Source organism: Gigantopelta aegis, chromosome 2 (assembly GCF_016097555.1).
Source record: "Gigantopelta aegis isolate Gae_Host chromosome 2, Gae_host_genome, whole genome shotgun sequence".
Classification (NCBI taxonomy): Eukaryota; Metazoa; Mollusca; class Gastropoda; order Neomphalida; family Peltospiridae; genus Gigantopelta; species Gigantopelta aegis.
Window position 1 is genome coordinate 36,767,646 of NC_054700.1, and position 23,967 is coordinate 36,791,612.

At 34.1% G+C, this 23,967-nt stretch overlaps 1 protein-coding gene across 1 annotated transcript; it reads right to left on the reverse strand.

Moving 5' to 3' along the window:
* Positions 1-1,413: 1,413 nt before the first annotated feature.
* LOC121384901 (ubiquitin-conjugating enzyme E2 R2-like) lies at positions 1,414-21,967 on the reverse strand. The gene is made up of 5 exons (XM_041515424.1): positions 21,692-21,967; positions 19,422-19,508; positions 15,825-15,922; positions 9,951-10,085; positions 1,414-8,857 (listed from the first exon to the last, which is right to left on the reverse strand). Exons 1-5 carry the CDS (start codon positions 21,857-21,859, stop codon positions 8,650-8,652), a joined length of 696 nt encoding a protein of 231 aa, XP_041371358.1. The 5' UTR covers positions 21,860-21,967; the 3' UTR covers positions 1,414-8,649.
* Between the last annotated feature and the right edge of the window lie 2,000 nt (positions 21,968-23,967).

The following is a 23,967-nucleotide window of genomic DNA, read 5'->3' on the forward strand; positions in this document are numbered from 1 at the left end:
GACTTAGGGTTTGGAGTCGGTATCTGGATTAAAAATCCCATGCCTCGACTGGGATCAGAACCCAGTACCTACCAGCCTGTTGACGATGGCCTAACCATGATGCCACTGAGGCCGGTTTTCTGTTAGAAGTCATGTAATTCAGAGTTTGGTCAAAGTCATGCATTTTGCAAAAGTAATTTTCCATTACTGTACAGTCATGGAAGTTTGAGTTTGGTTGAATTCATAAAATTTGCAAATGTCATTTTTTAGACCAGGGCAGCTATTGAATTTTCAGCTGGGTCAGTCATGGAATCACGAGTTGGGTCATGGCATGGAAAGTTATGGTAAATGAAACCAGAAGAGATCAGTAATTTGTGAAAACATTTAAAAATTATTACATTATGTTGACGATCACAGAAATTTGAAGAAAAATAGTGATGGAATATGCATTAAAAAGTCATATAGTTTAGCTAAAAACAAATGTATGAACCTCATGTTCTGTAAACCATTCTAAGGCAGATGAAAGAAACCAGTTTATAGTGGTTGCAAGTTCCCTACATTGTTAATACTGAAGTGGCATTTGAATACCTCACCCTGTTATTTTATCTGAATACTGAAGATAACTATATTCAGGTAGTCAGGAAAATCATATCTATTAAGACTACAGACGAGTTCGCTTTGAGGATATGTAAGCTCGCTGGTGTTACAAGGTCATCATCAAACCTTTTAATGGAGCTAAATGTTGCCGAAAGTACAGGATCAGTTACCATCAATGGACAGAATTTTTCCCTCATCCCAACTAGAGCCATATGACCGTTATATGGCATGTACCGTCTCGTCCGTAGTAAACTGCATACAATTCCTTGCCGTTTTTTTGGAAGGAGAAACCTGTGGGACAGCAGGTTAACTTTTGGCACGAGTTCGACCCGTACCAACCCCACTAGAGTAGTTTCAGGAATAGGGTTTGTCTTTAAAGCCTTTGATATAGAGGGGTACAGGTGGAACTCTTTCCCAACTTTCTTTTAACCAAGTTTGGGAATACGGTCAAAACACCAAATAGCTGTAATTTAAAATGTGCCAAGTTGTCGTCGTACATGCCTTTTTATTAAAACAACCAAGTATGCTTTTTGAAACTTCCAGTTGTCATAGAAGCCACTACATAATAGAATGGCATTATGTACATTTAAATATTGAAGGCCTCGTACGAAATGGTGTGTCAAAGAAAAACCAATAATCAATGTACATAACTGGCTATGTAAACTGGTCTTTTAATATTTAATGCCCCTTGTGAGTTTGTAGCATTTCATGTGTCAACTCTCCTATTTCAATGATTGCAATCAAGATGATTGATATCCATAGATCTTTTTAACTTTACCATTATGCAGTGGCAAACCAGACTGATCGATAACAGTAATAAAAAGTCAAACAAACGAGCATATTTTCATTTGTTTTATTAATTTCACATATGTATGTACATGTAGTAGATATGATCAAATAACAGTAAATGGAATAAATAGTGCTTAGTGGACATGGTATTTGTTATGACAAGTTTACAAGAGTGAATACAAGAAATTTCATAATCCACATCCAACAGAAAAAGATTGGCGCATCTTACCATATGCTAACCAAGAACTTTTTATAGATTTTTTGTTGTCATAATCAAAACATTTGTTTTTTTTAAATTAGAATTAGAAAACACAATTTATAAAATTACATTTACCAGTTTGAACTGAAATGCAACCATAAGAAAAATGTAATTCACACTAAAATTTAATACCACCATATATTTTCAATTGGGTTTAAAACTTCTCCCCCCCCCCCCCCCCCAACCCCTTTGCAGATAACGGCTTATTTCAATTCCTTATGTAGGGTGATCTTATTACTTTGAATATGCTATATAAAAATGTCACTACTGAATCATATTAGATTTGAAAATGAAATGTGGAATTAACAGGGTAGGTAGGGTATTACTGTGGTAATGCCAAAGACAGACTACAACATAGGCAAGTCAGTGTATTGTCATCAGCAAGTTACGCTGGCCCACAACAGATTGTAGGCGTCAATGTCGGTGCAGAGTGTCTAGCTGTGGCCATGGTCTAGTGACATAATATTTCAAATCCTAGACTTGACCATACAAACTGTATACTATCTGGCCACTTTGTTAAACAGTCTGGACTTTAAAACTTTTCAAATACAGCCCCGAGTTAACATACTACCTCACTCTGAAGGTGACACAAATGCACGACATCCCCAAGCCATGTCACGCTTACAGCCATTAATCTGCCATACATTCATATTAACTTATAACATTTGTTTGTTCATATTAAGATTAAACAGATGAGACAACACTGTGGGACAGGTAGGCAGGCAATTGGCACTTGTTCTTTTTTTTCTCTCTTCGTTTTTTTTTTTTTATCCCCTGCAGATAACTTTCACTTTTGAACATATCTACTTCTAAATGACAAAGCCTTAGCCTGTAGTAAAAATACTTATTGATTTTGCTTCCAAATATTTTGGACAATATCATAGAAGTGAACTGCACAAATGAGCCAGTCAAAACTTCATACACAGATACTTTGTATGACTATAGTAAATAAATATTTTTGCTCATCAAGTGACCGTGTCAAAAGCTATGTTACATTTGTTCACCATGTATCCGTTTTCTATGGTGTAAAACAAGTGATAGCCGCAACGGGAGAACTGTTTGCAGGTAGACATTAAACACAATTTGACTGGCCACAGGGAGATGTAAATGCAAATTAACTGGCTGCAGGGAGATGTCACAACCACATACATATAATAAAAATAAAAACTCAACCCAGATTGGTTGCAGTGTGACCAATCAACACACAGTTTTGTTCACATGTCTATGGTAGACACAAATGTTGTCTGATGCTAAAGGCTTTGTCAAAACCAGTGTATAAAAGAGATCACCACTACCACCAACTACATAACCATTATTATGGGGTAAACAATTCAACAATAATATTCCTGTGGACAGAGGGATTACAGGATTGGAGTAATTAGGCAACACACTTTACTTGGTTAAAACAATATTACACCTGACATATTTTGTTATGTACATGTAGAAACGAAACAAAAAACTCCTGAGATGTCTGTACCATCTTAACTGCTGCATTTGAAAACTGAGGGCCGACATCAAGAAACAATTAGGCCATTACAAAATAAAACCTCTCCTATTTTATCATTACCATTTTATAGTTTTATAAGAACGTCCTACATTTCTAGTAATTTTCTTCAATATTCAGTAATGTAATTTTGTGACAGTTCATTTATTTTGTTTTATGTTCATGATTATAACTAGTTCAAGCACTGTCCTTAACATCAATCACCAAAAATATGAAAAGAAATAAGTGTTTAACGACATTTTAAACTATGGCTATTGGTGTCAATCATATGTTCTTTTTTTCTTTCTTTTTTTACACTATTTTGAAAGAGAAATAAGCGAAAACCTACTACCACCATATAGGCTACTGCTATCAATACAGCAGCAAGGGATCTTTTATATGCATAACACACGAGCTACCTGTGTCTGAGGTTAGTGTTTGGTGTAGAGGACACACACCTTGTACGGCGAGGTTCTCCGCGATGAAATCACTACTGTCAAAATGAACGGCTCAACCAAGACAAATAAATAAATAAAAGACATCTGAAACCTGTCCTACAAATGTATTTTAGTAATCACGTTTTGCCTATCTGAATATTCCACTCAATATAATGAACACCGACACAAAATAAATAATAAATAAAATATAAATTTGATGTGTTAGTACTTTGAGATGCGGTTTGTTTGGGTTTTTTAAATAATAAATACCCAAAAAAACACAAAATAGGAGTAAAACTTAAAATCAACAAGCATGACTTTAAACCTCTCAGTTTGAGTAGAGGTGTATGCTAGTAATCTACTAATCATCAAAAATAACAAAAGCAAGTGATTCCTTGACAAAAAGTATTATACAGCCTGTTTTAAACTTACAGACACCTAATAATTAAGTTTCTTGTTCTGTGAAATAAGGCTTAAAAGAATTGAATTTTGGGTAAATGAAAAAAAAAATTAATATGTAGGTGAGAAAAAGTACATACCGGTATATAACATTTGATCTAAATCTGTAGAAGTGAATGTACTAAAAAAAAATGTTTTTTTAAAAGACGACCTACCTTTATTTTTTTTATTTTTTTTTCTCTTTTGGAAAGGGGGGAGGGCACGATGGGGGCCATATTCATAGAAACACATTTATTTTAGGCCAAGTTGTGTAAAATTGTTTTTTTTTTAGTGCAGGTACGAAAATTAAACTCTGCACTAGGACTGTAACATAAAAAGTGGCCGAATGTGAAGCAGTAAAGCAACCTTTTGGTCTTGATCAACAAACTCAGCTAAATTGCTAATGTTAGCTGTAAAAATCATTAAGTAGCTGAACATTTTCAAATGTTTTTATAGATGCACAAAAGATGTTGATATATTTGACTGCATTACAAGTAATATATAAAGTCGTCATGATGGGATGAAAAAATAATACATGAAGTATAGTGAGAGAAAAAAAATTCTTATTCACTTGTGTGATCATGAAAATGAAGTTTTGAAAATATGTACAAATTGCAATAATTAATTATAAATTACTTTACAATTTATTACGAAAATTCTATCTAAAAACATTCTATTCTGTGTTCAAAGTAAAATTGTTTATGAAAAACTTTAACACACGGGTGAACACACTACAGTTTTGTGACTTAACATTGCAAAGATTTAAAAACAAATAAATAGACTGCTAAACTTACTTAATGTTGTTAACTAAAATTAACTTTTAACCCAGCTATATGAAGTAAATAAAAAACAGTTTGCTCAGGGTTTCTTTATTATGGTAGCTCCACCCCCATGGCTAGTGATATTCAATGTTGGGCTAGTGAATAACTAGTTGCCATGCCCGACGGCTAGTGAAAACAATTTGTCAAATGTTGTAGTTAAGTCTATCTTGAAAATATGAATATCCTACCCCACCATTAGTGTTTTAAACTTTATTTATCTCTTTAGGTTACATATCTGATTTTTACTATTATTTAGTAAAATTATATTACTTTAACTTAATGGAAAGTACAGCTATAGAATTTTTAATCGTGGCTTGTCAATTTTTAAAATCACTGATCCCATGACTAGTGGATTTTATAAAAATTTGAGAAACCCTGTTGCTATATTAATAAGGTTGCAATCTAAACAAAAAAATTAAATACATAAATTAAAAACAAATTCTTTAATATATCTGACTAACAGATAAAGTAGCCAAGTAAATTCCTATCCCTGCTACAAGCAAATTTGATTTATTAAAGGTTTCTTGTTTTCCTTTCTTCTTTTTTTAAACTGAATGATTATTGTAGAAAATGTTTAGTCTGCCATTTACCAGTCAGGGTAGAGTATGTAGAGTTTATTTTCACAACACGCTATATGCCAAACGTTAATTAGGAAATCTCATGCCATTTGCCCATTACTAGTAGATTAAATGGATATGGCCGCTTAAACACCTCTTCAATAGAAGTGAAATCACTTAATTGCTATATCGACTCGTACAAGAAGACAGAAATATTTCTGAATAAATCCAACTAGTTTCCACTCGATTAACAAAGGAAAACATGCAACAAGTACTTTAATTGGTGGAATTTGAAAACTGCAATTTCCAGGAAAACCCATCTTCCTCTAGAGCATCTGGTACTTACATCATCATAATGAACAAATTTCAATTGATTTTTCAGTCCCAAATGTTCGGAGTCGACTGGTACCTTCCAATGCTTACTATAGCCATTATATTGCAAGTTTAGTGCAATGCTCATGTTAACTACCATGCCATGCCATTTAAGGGCAGCTATTATCACTCTCGATCCCCACCACTCCCACAATTTGTTCAGTAGAGTAGTTTTAACTCCCCTTACCATGAGATTTTTTATGTTTTTTAAATACTGCTGGATTAAATATCATTGCTGAATATGGAAATACCTTAAATGGCTGTTCATAATTGAAGTTAGAGAAACAGTTAATCACTTCCTTCAATGTTTTTTTCACAAGAGTTCTGAAATACTGAATTTTAGTCAGGATTGATCATACTAAAAAAAGGTGCGTAATATGTTGTAAAAAAAAGTCCCTGTTCACGTTTTGTCGAGCACTTGTCGATAGGTGTTTTTTTTTTAGGTTTTTATTTTTTTTAATTCATTAATTTTCAGTCATAAAATATCTTGACAAAACTCATTAAAGCCCCTTTATTAATAACAATTTTAATACCACATACGACTCTTGATGGTTGAATTTGATTGATTTTTTGTTGCATATTATTGACAAAAGGCTGTGATTTATCAGATGGTTGCAACGGGAAAAAAAATTATTATCTTGAATTCTACTCAAAACCTGGAATGGTTAATAGCAGAGACAATATAATGCAGCAGTTAAATATGCCATTGTTTAAAATAATTGAAACACATTGGTAAGGCTGCCAGTTATTATTGTTGATGGTAGTCACAAGGAATCGGTCTAAATAAAGATTTATCAGAGAATCACAAACTTAAGTTTAAAAACAAAAACAAATGAGGACAATGTATTTGAATATGTTAAATGAAGTTTGCTCACCAATTTGCTAAAGATTGTAGCTATCTCAACAAATTTGAATCTTACTTCCTTTAATGTAAAGAAAACTTTTCATTGAATTTTCAGGGGTACATGTAATTAAAAACCAATATAAAACCAAGTACATACCTGAAAAAAAACTACCCAAATAATAAATCATCTAAATTTGCCGTTGGGAATGAAAGATGAACATACAGACGTGATATTATTTGTACACAATCACTGATCACTAAATTCAATTGGCCCATACATACAACGCATGCAGATACAACCAAGTTTAAATACAAATATTTCTATTATACAAGTCAGGGCCCACACCAAAAATAGAAACCGTGCTGTACATTGTATATAATTATGGACAACTGAAAAACAAAAAAACAAACATGTACAGCTTTGCCAGAACAAACCATGCACTCACTTACCATTCACTCACTGTCAAGCACCCAAACCGCTGGCTACCTGACCCTGTGATCATAAATATTTTGAGACTAGATGCGCAACTCAAAATGTTACTTGAGTTTAATTTGTAAGAAAAAAAGAGAAAAAACCTCAATATGTTCACAAACACAAGGGCCAGTACATGAAACACACAATCACACCCACAATCACACCCACAATCACACCCACACACCTTTAAATTCGAACTAAGGTATTTTTTCGCAGAACTCCAGTTGAAAAATAAACCTAACATAAATCCTTCCTGATTATTATTACGAACAGTGCTGAGTAAAGAAGCCGATCTTTGCTTTCATTGAATTGCCGTCCAAGTGATTTACGTTGAAAAATGTATCTCTGGTTCGACGGTCTCCGGTGACAAAACTGACCATTGCTTTGCATGCAGTAGGTTTCTTCTTTACAATTAATCGGTTCCCAGCAAGCCAAGTCTTAGCAGTATAACCTCATCAACATCTTGTTGATAATGGCTGCAAACACTGGAGGTTTCACCAACCAGCTAAAATTAAAAGTGTATACACAAACTTTGAGGGTGCATAATTCTTCAAGAATTTCAAATCAACTCTGGTGACTGTTGGCAAAACTAATCAGTCATATTTCCTAGAATGTCAATAAATGTTGAGTTGTCTAGGAAATAGTTAATTCCATTTTCAAACAAGAAATTCCAAGAAGAGAAAAAACCTGATTTTAATTTTACAGCAGATGATTCTTGAAGATCACTTGATACAAACCTCCAACTCCAAGCATGGAAAGAAAGAAAAAATATTGAACAATTTTGTTTTTCAAATAGAAAAATAAAACCACCAAAACAAAAAATGGTGGTTGCTGGTTGTTTTAGCAGTTGACATGATGGTGGCGCCGGGCATTCTACAACCAATGAGAACAAGTGTAACAAATCTTCTTTTCTGGAAGATCACAAACCCCCAAACATTGGAAAGAAAGATTGTGAACAAATTTTTTCACAAAGAATTTAGATATAAAAAGAAGAAAAATTAAAATTGAGGTTGCACCTCGTTTCAGTTGGAGGTGCCTGGCAGGTGACAACCAATGAGAACAAGTGCAATTTTTTTTTTCTTTTTCTAGAAGATCACAAACCCCCAAAACATTTGTGAACTAATTTTTTCACCAAGAATTTAGATAAAAACAACAAAAAACCTGGAGGTTACTGCTTGTTTTAGCTGAAGGCGCCTGGCAGTTGACAACCATTGAGATTGACTGTAACAAATCTTCTTTTTTCGAAGATCACAAACCCCCCAAAAGTTTGTGAACTATTTTTTTTCTCAAAGAATTTAGATATAAAAAAACACCAAAAGAAATGGAGGCTGCTGCTGTTTTAGCTGGAGGTGCTTGGCAGTCGACAACAAGTGTAACAAATCTTCTTTTTTTCTGGAAGATCACAAATCCCAAAAATGTTTGTGAACTAAAAAAAATTCATAATGAATTTTTTTCACAAAGAATTTAGATATATATTAAAAAAAAAAAACACCAAAAAAACTGGAGGTTGCTGCTTGTGTTAGCTGGCGGCGCCCGGCAGTCGACAACCAATGAGAACGAGTGTAACAAATCTGCGTGTGTTAGTGTTGGGGTTGTCATCAGGATTCCTCGTTGCCGGAATCTTCGTCATCATCCTCGTACATCTCTTCCTCCTCCTCGAGATCGTCGACGTAGTCATCATCGTAGAAGTCCACATCCACTTGGTTGTCCTGCGCGGGCTTTGAACTCACACAGTACTCCTGTAATGTCATTGGAACAGTCACCCCATCCTTGATGGCCTCCCCACGTGTGGACGTCACTTGCTTTCTGAAAACGAAAAAAAAAAAGAGGAATGGAATTTATTAGAGAGACAGCATCCTCAAAAGAAAGATATGGGGCAGGATGTAGCAGAGTGGTAAAATGCTAGCCTAATGTGTGGTTGGTCTGGGATCGATTCCCATTGGTGGGCCGATTGGGTAATTTCTCGTTCCGGACAGCGCAACACGACTGGTATACCAAAGGCTGTGGTATGTGCTATCCTGTCTGTGGGATGGTGCATATAAAACAGATGACTGCTTAATATAGGCCAGTTTATACTATACATGTATTAGATAATTTGGGAGAATAAAAATGTGGCTTCTTAGGTCTCACTACATAGATCACTTCTGGGTGAGAGTTTATTCATTACGGTCCACTATAGTTCCTAATTGTGACATATGTTGTGGTTCACATATTCTTTTCTAGGAATTGGGGAAGAATTAAAACAATATGTATGTTTAATGGTAAGCCTTCTGGCTGTACTTTGCCAATGTTATTTTGTAATATTGTGCATTGACCGTTTGGGACATGGGTGTATAGCGCAAGAGACAGCCGGAGTGAATCGGTTAATGAACCACCTGTTCGGACCAGTACTACAGCCAGATGCGGTAATATAGCAAAAAACTGAGACGGAAATGTTCTCAACTTTGGAGTGAAAATAAATGCTTACATAATGTATATTCACAATGGTGTATGTTGTTAGTGCCAACGAGAAGCCGTTCTCTTGGCAATCTCCATTTTAAGTTGGGCAATTTAACATGGCTTTCAATGGCAGATGACATTTGTGTAGTGAGACCCTAATGCAGGGTCGCACCACGACTGGTATATCAAAGGCTGTGGTATGTGCTATCCTGTCTGTGGGATGGTGCATATAAAAGATCCCTTTCTGCTAATGGAAAAATATAGGTTTCCTCTCAGACTATAATGTCAAAATTATCAAATGATTCACATCCGATAGTCGATGATTAATCAATGTGCTTTAGTCAAATTTTAACTTCTTTTTTTTTATAAACTTGAACATATTTTTTTGATTTGACCATATAATGCTATGAATACTGACATACTAAAAAAAAAAAGATGTAAAAAGAGTTTTCAAAGTTACCTAATAATAGTTTCATATTCTTTGTCCTTTCCTTTTGATTCTCTCCATTTGCGGAACATCACAGAAGCATCAACATTGGCAGGTGAGAAGGTATTTGGCTCATTCAGTAAAGATATTATACTTAAAAGTACCGTTCTGAAAACACAAATATCCAGCTCATTACATGTAATACATAACCCAGCAGGCATGCCACAGGGTGGGTGGCTAGTGGGGAGTGTCTGTAGTGCATTTATGCAGGTCTTTGGGATTTTTTTAAATTAAATATTTGCTATTAACTTTACTAATTTATTGTAAAACTTAAATCTTTAAAAAAAAATCAAAAAAATCCTGGTGATGTGCCAATGAGCACTTATGGAAATAACATTGGATCAAATTGAGAAAACACTGCAGGTCTTTAAAAGTCCTATATTATATTTACATGCATAATATTTCACTATTTCACATTTATTTGTAATATATAACTACAGATTAATCAATAAACTACCCATTAAAAGGACATTCTTGAGTTGCTGCATTGTAAGATGTTCCCGACTAATAAAATATTTCTACAATTAAACTTAAATATTAAATATATTTTCTGGTTTAGCATATCAGTATCTGTATATTCAATGTGTTTCTGGTCGTCTTAATATTTGTAAGAAGCCCAAACTGGATTCTGTCTTCAAATAATTCCGTACGTATGAAAAAATCTTTTTTAGGAAATAAAATGAAATATAACCTAGTACAAATATTAGAACGATCAGAACATGTTTAATATACAGCCACTAATATTTTATGTTGAAAAATATATTTGATATGTAATTACAATCGTTAAAAAGTCTCTGTTAGTTGATAACATCTTAAAAATTGCAGCAAACTCAGGAATGTCCCTTTAATAACACCGAAATATCACAACTGTAATGTTCTTATATATTGTGTGAGGAAATCTTATGAAATCAGTGAATCCACAAAATCCATTAAGTTGACTATAGTCCTTCCCACAGGAAACACCTTTTTTCATACTGTGGAATTCAATACAAGTTATTTATTTCTGAGCCAACTGTTTTCTAAATCGTACACAAAAATGGTGGGGTTTTTTTTTGTTATTTTGAAAACACTTTTAAGTTTTTTTGTTCCATCAAACCAAACTGAAAATATTTAAAGTTATTTACAAAAAACATTTCTGTAGGATGATAGGACGCACAATAGATAAGACTGTCAGAGACATATAAGAGATGTACAAAGACAGCAAATCTGTCAGCAACATCTGCCTGGTACGAAGTTACGAAACATTCGCCTCAACTAAATATGACCAATTCCATCGGTCATTCATTAAAGATTTTCTTCTTTTTTCTAGCAGTAAATTAAATTATTTAGTTGTCCTTTTTTAATGGGTATATAGTTGAAGGTTTAACACTTACCTCTCATAGCAAAAGTTAATAAATAATTATGATCGGAAGCTCCTCTTATGCAACTTTGAGAGAGCACCTTCAAAACATTTACGGTTTCTGTAAGCTTTTTTTCAAAGAATAAAGATATAACAGTTTTCAGTTTCAACTAATCCAGAATCAATGTCTTGCCATTTGCTAAAAATCATAAAATGAGCTGAAGTTAAATTTGCTGATTACATTTTGTCACAAATTAGGAAAATAGTAAATTTAAGAACTAGCATATTGAATGGAACTTTATAGGGTTCATACACTTAAAACATTTTCATTTCCCAGGACTTTTAAGCACCATTTTGGTTTACTTGCCAGGACTTTTTTTCACATTTTTCAAGGAGTCTGAATACATTACCTGGAAAGGATTTTTTGTATGACACCCCAGTAAACTGTTTATTCAGTGGTTGTTATGTCTCAAACATAAGCTACACCTAATCTAGATATATCACATGGGTGCTAAAGTTGTAAAAATACATAAAATAAAAAATACTGTAGTGTGCAGATTTTGTTTTACTGTGTGTGTGTGTGTGGGGGGGGGGGGGGGTGCATGCATCTGTGTCTCAATGCTGGATCTTACAGCAAAACACTCCATAGCCATAATGCATATCTAACTACATTGTGGAAATGTTTTTGAGGCATTCATTTATTTTTGGTCAAGATCCAGAATTATCTAACTTTATATACATGTAGATGGGGATTTTTGATCGCACCAAAGTCGATGCGATAAACATTGTGCCCAAAATATATATGTCCGAAACAAGCAAGCCAAAACTGAATTGAGTATAGACAGTGTTATATGCTAACCTCAAAAATATTTTTACCTCAATACAACTAAAATATTAAGCTTAATTTGACTGATATAACTTGAAATGCATTTCAGCAACATCTTTACAAGCTGTTATTAACATTACTATATTGACAAGATCTAAGAGTGCTCAGAGCAGACAAAATACTAGTTGTGCCCAAATTAATAAGATCTAAAACCCTGATAGAATAATAATCCATCAAAGTATTTTTTTTTTTTTTAAAAGACTTGTAATTCACTTACAAATAAACAATCAATTATAAATAAACAATGTACTGGGGTGCCATTATATGAAAATAAATAAATAAATAAAATTTTATGTTTAATTTATATTATCCAGATTTTTTAAAATTAAAACAAAATTACTCTTCTACCCAAATCTAAAAATTTAAAAGTACCCAATGACAAAATTACATAAATCATATAAACATGTTTTAAATTCATTAATAATTATTTTAAACTCATTAGTGACATAGTGTTTCAAATACGAAATTTACCGGAATTACACCCGTTTCCGTGAGTAACTAAATTCACGTTATTCATTGATAGTACAAAAATAATCTTTTGAAGTGGACTTTTGTTACCACCAATTTACATCACAGGCAATTAAAACTAACCCATAAACTGAATGTTTATTTAGTTAATTGGTTGCTTCAAACATTGACATGCCTTGACATGTACTGTTTTTCTGTGTATTGAGTGTCTAAGACTTCAAGGTTCAATGGAGATCAAAAGAATATGTGTCAACTACAAGTTCTCAACTTTTGCATGAGTCTCGCTGCACAGAAGCATAGCAGACATAAGCCGTAGGAGAATTTGTTTTGTTGGAAGGCACTGGTTACAGCTATCTACTGAATTATTTATCTTTGATAGTAGTTTCAAACATCAGAAACAAGACTGCTGACAGTTACATAATTTATTCAACCAATCACAAGTTGTGTTCATTTATGTCCACGCCTTCTTACTCTGTATATGTTTAAACAGTTGACCAATGGCAGTTGTCCTCTTATAATAGGCGTCTTAGCTGAAACAGGTGGAGATAACTCTATTCCAGATGGCGCGACGATCGACAGGGTCCCAGAAACCTGGTTTGTCTGACTGGCTTCAGGTTATAAGCGACCAACTGAGTGACTTGAAATTACGTATCAGTTTGTTTTAACAGTTAAGTAATATTTTAAATATCAGAATGTGTTTTGTTGCATTTTTCTTAATGTCTATCTAACTGGGAAAAGGACATAAAAAAAAGAGTTGAGTTTTTATGCGGCAAAGTGTACCCATGCACACGTTTTTATACAGTGTCAACACGAACGCATTGCGTATTATACAAAATATATATTTATTACCTTTACTGTTAATGTCTTTTCCACCATATCTAAGTATATAAAATACTAGACCGCCCTGTGTAGGAACGTCCTTTATAGAGCCGTCATCACTATATACATATATATATATATATTTTAATACTACACACCTACACGTTATACCATCGAAGTCCCAAACTGCGTTCACCTAACAACAAAAACACGAATACGATATTTACGGAAATATTATTCTACATTTTTCAGCTACGATACGTGAAACAAAATAGATTTTAATCATTTAACGTAAAAAAAATCAACAATTTGGATGTAAAACAAATCCATTCTAGTAAACAAAAGTAAAACACCCTACAGTAAACAGGAAAAAGTGCGACGTTTCTAACTGCGTTCAGGCGCATGCGTTTGCAAAAAGTATCGTAATGCGTATGTGCAGTTCATTATTTTCCATTTTTAAGACAACTACATGAAAAAATATATGTTTCTTAATTATGCACAGTTGCCGAACACTTAATTTATTCAAATTTTTTAAAGGAAAAATTCAATTTGTCAAGCGTTCTGGTTCGGTCCGCGTTTTACCAACACACATTGCTCACACTTGATGTCAATACTGATAGGTATTACGTCCATACCTGCGCATAGTTTGTAAAATATAAATTTTTTAATGAATTGATTCTAAATTAACAAAATTTATATACTCAAAATTATTTACAACTGTTATGAATGGATTATGAATACTATTCACAATAGAGGCACAAAAATGTATCATACCTTTTGCAGATCGAATATAATAATTGAAAACAAATTCTAACAAGAGGGGTCCTAAAAATCATAAAAATTAAATTCTTTGGCCTTGTTGATCTGGCACGTGTGAGGTCATGTGACACGCATTGAATGTTAAGGAACGTCCTGTACAGAGCCGTCATCACTATATATATTTTTTTAATACTGGCACACGCACACATTAAATATATATTCTTTTTTCCCCCCGAGTATTATTCAAAATATACATATATTTTCTTTATATACAAAATATATATTTATTCCCTTTACTGTTAATGTGTTTTCCACCATATCTAAGTATATAAAATACTAGACCGCCCTGTGTAGGAACGATACAAAATATATATTTATTCCCTTTACTGTTATGTGTTTTCCACCATATCTAAGTATATAAAATACTAGACCGCCCTGTGTAGGAACGTCCTGTACAGAGCCGTCATCACTATATTTTTTTTTAATACTATTATCCACAATATACATATATTTTCTTTATTATCAATCACTCCCCCCCCCCCCCCCACACACACACACACCATATATCTCAGTACACGTAAAGACAAACGTCAACTGGTAACGACTGGTAACCGTTACATGCAGCGTATACTATAGACCGTCCTGTGCAGAACCGTGCTGTATAGGAACGTCCTGTACAGAGCCGATAAAGTTTTGGCCCCTTATGATCATGGTATAACAAAGAATGACAAAGCAATGAAAAAATACAGCTATTGTCCGAGTTTGTTGGACCCTGACGAGTGACGCGCCACCTGTTTTATTATCTCCCCTGTTCTGAGCTAAGACGCCCATTACTGTTGCATGAAGGATATAGTTTGGAACCAGAAGTCAAACGCGGTTATTATAAATATATTTTCCAAATAATTATCATTAAATGAAAAAAAAAAAAAATATATATATATAAAATAATAAAATTCCAGGACTTTCCAGGGGGGTAATTAATTTTTCTAGGAATTTTAAGCACTTTCCAGGATGAAAATAAAATTTAAGCACTTTCCAGGGTTTTCCAGGATGTGTGTGAAACCTGTGTAATCTTTTGTTTGTGTAAAACAAACTGTATTCAGCTATATTTATTCTTGAAAGCAAAGGCTGGGCTCGAAATAAGAAGTAAAATATGACCTGCTGTTTTCTGTTATTTTTTAACACAGTAGCTAAAAAAAAATAATTATATGACCAGCTAAGAAAAAATATGTCCTGCTGGAAATAAGACAGCACAAGGTGAGTGGAGGATTTGGGACAGTGTGTGGAAAATTAGGACCTCCAAGATTTATTTTAGAGCATTGAAATGTAACAGAATAATGAGCTCAGCCTCAGCTAAATAGCAGACGAGAACATTGTACATACATTTGCCTCTTGAAAAATGACCTGCGATTTTTTTGTAGTTTTAGCAGGTGAATGTTTATTTCACCTGCTAGGTTTAAACAATGGACTGCTTTTTGCTTTTAGCAGGCCGCTATTTTCAGCTATGTGCAAAGGTCATTAAAGCATACGGAGAGAAGCAATTTGTGTGCGACACACATCTATCTACATGTTGTACCTGACAGTCTGTGTAGGGTTCCACCTCTCTGACGGCAACTCCCCGCTCTGGGGGTCGTCTACTGGAGGGTGAAGAATCGATATACATACATCTCCATTCTGAAAACAAAACAATATAATCAATATATACAGATCATCATTCTACAAATAAAACAACAGATCGATATACACAGATCATCATTCTAAAAATAAAACAATAGATCGATATACACAGATCATCATTCTAAAAATAAAACAATAGATCGATATACATAGATCATCATTCTAAAAATAAAACAATAGATCGATATACACAGATCATCATTCTAAAAATAAAACAACAGATCGATATACACACATCGCCATTCAAAAAACAAAAAAACGATTGACATATAAACATCACCATTAAAAAAACCTAAAACATATTGATATACACACATCAGTGATAGAAATAAGAAAAAATATTCACTTGTCCACCAGACAAGTACACCACAAACTCTACCTGTCCACTAATATTTCCATCTATGTAGGGCAGGAGGTGGATGCAAAAGGAAAAGTTAAAGTTAAAGCACTGGGCTTTTCTTTTCAAACCAATTTGGTTGTCACTTCATATTGCATGTAATTTCGTGACTCAGGTGACTGCAACAGATTGTAGAATGTTTTACAGTCGAGAAAAAAACCCCAAGTCAGTTATATTGTTCTCGAGCACATTCCCTTCAGAACAGGTCACTGGTTTTCCACTTTCACTTTCAGCTGAAGGCCTAGAAATAATTGTTTGGTCATAAATGAAAATGTGCCTGTAACCAAATGTTAAAATAATGTTACTGCTGTCCTTTATTAATCATGTAAGTCCTGTTGCATATACTAATATGTAAAGGTTTATATGAGGAAATGAATCTTCTCTAAACAGTAGCCTAAACCCATCTATAGAGGCCAAATTGGGCCAATCCAGTTATGGTCTCACTACACAGATGTCATCTGCCATTGAAACCCATGTTAAATTGCCCAACTTCAAACGAAGATTGCCAATAGAACGGATTCTCATTGGCACTAACAACATACACCATTGCGAACATACATTATACAAGCATTTATTTTCACTCCAAAATTGAGAACATTTCCGTCTCAGTTTTTTGCTATATGATCGCATTTGTCTGTAGTACCGGTCTGAACAGGTGGTTCATTAACCGAGTCACTACGACTGTCTCTTGCACTGTACACCCATGTCCCAAAAGGTTGATGCACAATATTACAAAATAACATGGGCAAAATACAGTCAGAAGGCTTACCATTAAACATACATATTGTTTTAATTCTTCACCATTTCCTAGTAGGGAATATGTGAACCATAACATGTGTCACAATTAGGAACTATAGTGGACTGTGATGAATGAACTCTCACCCGGAAGTGATCTGTGTAGTGAGACTTTAAAGTCTAGTGACAGATTTTGTCAAACTTGGTTTGAAGTCAATTTGATAATTTGGGTCATTTACACCATGAAAAGTTATACTAGACCAGTGTAACTTATGAACTCTACACAATACACCAAAAGATAGATGCACCATACCATCCAATAAAACTTCATATCACATTGTTACTCCTTGGTCATCCACACAATAGATGGCCATCAAACAAACAGCCACTATATGGTAATGTATGACCTTGTTGGTAGTTCTGATATAGGGAACATACAAAGAAACTAATTATCTAGTTAGTTCATTAAAAATATTAGTTTTCATCAATTGTTGCTATGGGCAACAATTGTTCCATAGTGAAGTGTTGAAATCCTGGGTTTTTTCTGTATATTTCAGCATGAGGATCCACACATTATTAATGGCAGATACAAATTCTACTTTTATAGTAGAATACTATGTTATATATTCACAATACCATCAAAACTCTTTGTCACTATGACTGTACATTCGAAAAAATTCATTATGCACAAAATCACAGAACTTAGGGTGAATTTGGATATTGACCGTGTGACCTTGAATGTTGACCTTTTACAATGAGAAACTCAGTGATAGACACTCAGATCAATTTATATATTACATGTAAGAACACTAGAATATAGATTTTGACACACACACACCCCTAAAAAATGTTTGCAATTTACCCAAATAGGTCCCCCATAAGCTTGGCTCAAATCCACATCGATGAAATTACCTTTTATAAGGATGCCACTAGTACATTTTCATTTTGGCAGGGATAAACAGTAATTTCATGTTTTACATTATGGTCTCACTACACAGATGTCATCTGCCATTAAAACCCATGTTAAATTGCCTAACTTCAAATGAAGATTGCCAATAAAACGGGTTCTCATTGGCACTAACAACATACACCATTGCAAACATACATTATATAAGCATTGATTTTCACTCCAAAATTGATAACATTTCCGCCTCAGTGTTTTTTTGCTATATGACCGCATCTGGCTGTAGTACCGGTCCGAACATGTGGTTCATTAACTTAGTCACTCCGGCTGTCTCTTGCGCTGTACACCCATGTCCCAAAAGGTTGATGCACAATATTACAAAATAACATGGGTAAAATACAGCCAGAAGGCTTACCATTAAACATACACATTGTTTTAATTCTTCACCATTTCCTAGAAGTGAATATGTGAACCATAACATGCGTCCCAATTAGGAACTATAGTGGACCGTGATGAATGAACTCTCACCCGGAAGTGATCTGTGTAGTGAGACCGTACAGGGGTTTGGACTGAGGTAAAAGTCTTTGCTGTATTCTGTTCAATATTAAATATGCAAAAAGTAATCAAACTGTCAAATAACAACTATAATCAAATGTGGATAAAATGATGCAATTTATAAGCACTTGGCTTGGGAGGTGAGATGTGTTTTAATCATCAAACAAGTTGACATTGCAATTTCATTTCAAAATGAAATACAGTCGATATATATTTCCACAAATCCAAGCCAAAGAATTAACAACTACGAGGCTTACGAGATGTAAACAAATTTCAATCATGTTTTAGATGAAATGGCGTCACTTATAAGTATCAACGAAGTTTACACAAACAATACTTCAGACGTATTTAAAGCTAAACAAAATAAATTCAGTTATGTATTGATAAAGTATGCATATAAATTTAATTATAAGATTTGACCACAATTATTTTTTGGTTCATGCAAGTATGAACCGAAAAAACCATGTGAACACTTTTGTATGACCCTCCAGTGTTCGAGATTAACGGTATCCCGATATCCCGGGGATACCAGAATTTAATTTTGGATACCAGACTTCAAGAACCCAGTATCCCACCGGGATGCCATATAATACTAAATTCTCTGGTGGGATACCAGATTTTGAAATGTTAGTATCCAACTGGGATACTGGCCAAAAACTTTAATCTCGAACACTGCCCTCTATGTGGAGTCATATGGTGTACACATCTTTTTTCGCTTCATACATGCATGAACCAAAACATAATTGTGGTCAATTCTTAGTTGAACAAATTGGACCAATGGGATGACATTAAATTGTAATAATTTAACAGACATTTAATTATTATGACTTAAATCAAAGCAATAATATATTTAATTATTATGACTTAAATCAAAGCAATGTTTAGGCGATTAATGTTGACCTCACCTCGTAGACATTGGGATGCCACATCTTGGAGATAAAGCGGACACTTGGTGGTGAGTATGGATAATCCTGTGGAAACTTCATATGAGCCTGAAAAACAATAAACAACCTTCTAAAAACCTACACACCACAATATTTCGCAACAACCTAGTGAAACAACCTAACACAGTAACCATGCAGGGGTTGATGTAGGATGTAAAACATGGCCTACTGTTATTTTTTTATAAATTGCAGGCCAAACGAAACATGTTCTGCTAAGAAAACATATGGCCTGCTGGAAGTAAGAAAGCACCAGCGTGAGGGGAGGATTTGGGTAGCAGGGCTAGCTCTGCCACTTACCAATTGCGAATTTGAAGAACAATTGACGAATTAAATTTGTATTTGGCACAAAAAAAACAATTGTACAATATTTTATATTTTATTGTAAAATAGCTATAGGCGTAGCATTTTTTAGATAATTTGACGAAATTTTCTGATCATAGTTCCAAGTTAGGTGTTCTCACAGCAGGGGACAATATTTCGAAATCTGAGGTAACCGGAAGTCGGTTCACATGGTTTTTACCTAAGTAACCAATTGTTCGGTTACATTAATTATATTTGCGTCTGATCTGTTACCTCAAAGTTACGTTGAAATTATATTTTAAATACATACTTTTTTTTAGCTCAAACAAAGTTAAAACAAAATACAAAAGAAAACATTTTATAAAACAGATTCTTTAATGCTTGCTAAAGTATACAATATTGTAAAAGGACTAAATATCAGCATCAATACTGAAACAAAATAGATACACTTCCAGATTCCTTTTCTGTTTTGCGGTGGCCAAATTACTTTCACTTTATCGATGGCACTTCTATACTACAGTGACGTTCCATTTAGTTTAGACTGGTTGCAAGTTATAACTGTTGCAATATAACGTTGTCTACTGGTTTGCTGCGCATCAAGTATTTAAAAATAAGTCTAAAACATTTATCGGAATACTAGTCAAATTTTAGTGTCTGGAAATTACAATACTCAACTGTATAATAAATTTCCTGTAATCGTGAAGTTTGCAAGTTTTAATTTCTGAACATCTACAGGTCACGATGCAACCGATTTGTGGTTCGCGTAAATTTAATTTTGCTTTAAAACCAACATGCAAGCAGAATGGCGGTTCACGTGAAATATTGTGCCCTGTCACAGTACGATTCCATAGCATGTGAATGCCCCTTTAACTAACCTAGTCTCTAACAAAGCAAATTATTTTTGTGGGGAAATTAATTTGTGGTTAAGTATAATTTTGCCGTTTTTACTTGTATATTTCCAGTGAACATATTACTATTCTATAAAAACAGAAACATGCTAAAACATAGAGAACATTTTGTTCAGTATCTTGTTGCGATTCGCTACGCTAGATTCAGAGTTTAAAACACAGAGCAGTTATAGAATCTGTCCGCCACTAATCCTTCTGTAAAATGAGGGATTTTTTGGTGGGGATTCTTAAAAAAAGTGGGGCATGGTTTTTTGCGGAGGAAAAAGAAAGAAAATAAAATTATTTATTTAGAAGAAAAAAAATAATAATAAAAATACATGGACATTAAGACTTATTGGGGGGGGGGGGCAGCAGCCCCCCCCCCAGCCCCCCTTGCTAACCCTAATCACTCTGTAGCAGTGTAGGCTATCAACACTCCTCTGTAACAATCGACCGACAAAGTTCCTAAATTAAAATAAAGTAAAACAGAAAATCACTCGACCCTATGTTCCTAAAACAAACTAAACCCTAACCGTTCCTGAAATAAAACACAAAATAACGCAAAGTTCCTAAAATAAAATAAAATAAAGTGGAAATTAACTCGAGTTATTGGCTTTATTTTAGTAATCGTCAGAGTAGTTAAAATTATCGAAAATTACATATTCGTTATTTAGTGTATAGTAGGCCTAAATGGTTGTATTTAGGTGGCGGACATATTCTATAACCGTACAAATTATTTGACAAAGTTTACCCTAAAAGTGATTTAATATGGACATAAAATTTAAAATGTAATTTTTGTGTTTAGTAACTATAATATATAATGTTTAAAAAATGAAAACAAAATTAATTAAAAGAAGTTTTGCCTCGTTCTGGCCCTAGGCTGGTATTAGATTGGGCAATGTTTTGTACTCTAAAAATGTAAACAAACAATGGATGACGGAAGAAGAATCGTAACAAAGGATTTTCCTACCACAAAACTCCCAGTTAATTAAAAGCTGAATACTTTAATCAAATAATAAATGTACGACACAAAAGTACAAGAACCTTGAAATATCCACCCTCGTAAAGAGTGCCAGGTGGTCCAAAAATTGCCACTTCCCACTCGAAAAGATTGTCATCATTGATCAATTTTACTCGAAACCCTTCCACTGGTTCTTCGGAGATTTTCTTCAGTTCTAGCTGCAAGGCCTTCACGGCACTGCCTGTAGCCATTCTCCGAAGTCAGTTTATAATGAAAATTAACGAATCTAATCGAATATACTATAAAACTTAAACAAAAAATGACATAGAAACACTGACGTCCAGTGTGTATGTGCGCAGCTAAATATGGCGATACGATTATGACGTCACGGACGAACGTGAAGAAATGTCGCAAACATTCTAATGTATATGATTGTTCTCCATTTATGCAAATAACAAGCTATTGTTTGGTTTTGTATGATACATGTAGCAGTGTTTATACAACATTTGACATAACCTTACATTATTATGTTGTGGTAAATTACGACAAAGCAGGTTCCCGAAAAGAACGTTTTTCATCACTAATAAAATTATTGTAGTTACCAGACGACTTTTTCATATAATAATGTCTGGAGAAGAAAGGAGATGTTTTATTTAACGACGCACTCAACACATTTTATTTACGGTTATATGGCTTCGGACTTATGGTTAAGGACCACACAGATATGGAGAGAGGAAACCCGCTGCCGCCACTACACTGGCTACTCTTTTCGATTAGCAGCAAGGGATCTTTTATTTGCACCATCCCACAGACAGGATAGCACATACCACGGTCTTTGGTATACCAGTCGTGGTGCACTGGCTGGAACGAGAAATAGCTCAATGGGATAATAATGTCTGGTTGCTCATGCAAAATAAAACAAATACTCGTTGGTGATGATATTTTACTACATAGTCGTGATTGCACAGTTGAACTCACACAGCAAAGTATGCGCAGTTTAAATATGCAAACGTATTAGAACAATTTGATTTGCAATTGGATCTTACGTCATCTCTGTTAGAAGATCTGAAATGAGCTATTGTCATTTCATGTTTGTCTTATTCTTCTTCCTCTGCTTCCTCTTCTTTTACTCATTTTAATTTAATTTAATTTAGTTTAGTTTAGTTTAGTTTAGTTTAGTTTAGTTTAGTTTAGTTTAGTTTAGTTTAGTTTAGTTTAGTTTAGGTTTTTTTAGTTTTTCTCAATGCATTGCCAGAAAAGCATTCCTACTAGTCAGTGCATGCATATCCGATGACTTAATGCCACTAATAATTATACATGCATATCTGGTGAGTTAATACCAAGTCAAGTTATGTTAGCAGTGTTCAACGGAAGCTGGGGAGGGGAATAGGTATTGGTTTTTAGTGGGGGAGGCAGGGTTGAATTTAGCGCTAAAGCGTAAGGGTTTTAGCCATTTAGGACTGACGTAAAATACCTTATCCCCCCCCCCCCCCACACACACACACACACATACTGCGTTACGTAATTGTTGAACGTCCTTTGATTTCTTGTGACGTCATTTTTACATAACGTACACGTCCCATAGAAGTTATTTTCGTTTTTCTTTCTTATAAATGAAAAGCTGGGGTTTTTTTTTCTTTCTTTTAAAAACATATTACTTTGGTGAGCTTATAATTTGTTTTTCAGTAAGAAACTAGTATAACGTAAGTGTTCGAAATCCGAGAGGAGTGGTGTGCACTGCTACATTTTGAGTATTTAGTCTGGGCGCTGATAACTTGATCACTTATAACAAAACAAAACAACATAACCACCACAACTACCACCACCATACTTGCTTAAAATATAAGCTACTGTACTATAGCAATATTACAACAGTTTGACTCATAGACGTCAGAAGTTGGGGATGGGGGCACTACCCAACCATATATCTAAAGATAGCTGCACACACACGTGTGTACACACACAACACACACACACACACACACAACACACACACACACACACACACACACACACACACCGGTATAAATATGTAGCCACTGTAAGATAAGACAATCTTTATGGCATATACACTCCACATTTGGAACTGGATGCAAAACATGTATGCTATTTACAAAATATATTGGTACAAGCATGACACAGAATACTAAACTAATTATTGTTTAATACATGTCTAATCATAACCTCGTTTACACACTGCACCTATACAAGACGAATTCTGGTTTTGCATAATAAATTTAAAAATCATGCATATATAGACATCATTTAAATATGTGTTTATGTAAAGTTAAATATGCATATAGAGTGTGGAGCGTTATATTTCACATATAATTATTATGATGTGATAATATTCATCTTC

Excerpts from the sequence above, each read along its gene's own strand:
- LOC121384901 (XM_041515424.1), bottom strand. The coding sequence starts at position 21,859 with ATGGCTACAGGCAGTGCCGTGAAGGCCTTGCAGCTAGAACTGAAGAAA. Across the intron at positions 19,509-21,691 it reads ACGAGGGTGGATATTTCAAG|GCTCATATGAAGTTTCCACA; the intron begins GTTCTTGTACTT and ends ATTGTTTTTCAG. Across the intron at positions 15,923-19,421 it reads GGCATCCCAATGTCTACGAG|AATGGAGATGTATGTATATC; the intron begins GTGAGGTCAACA and ends TTTTGTTTTCAG.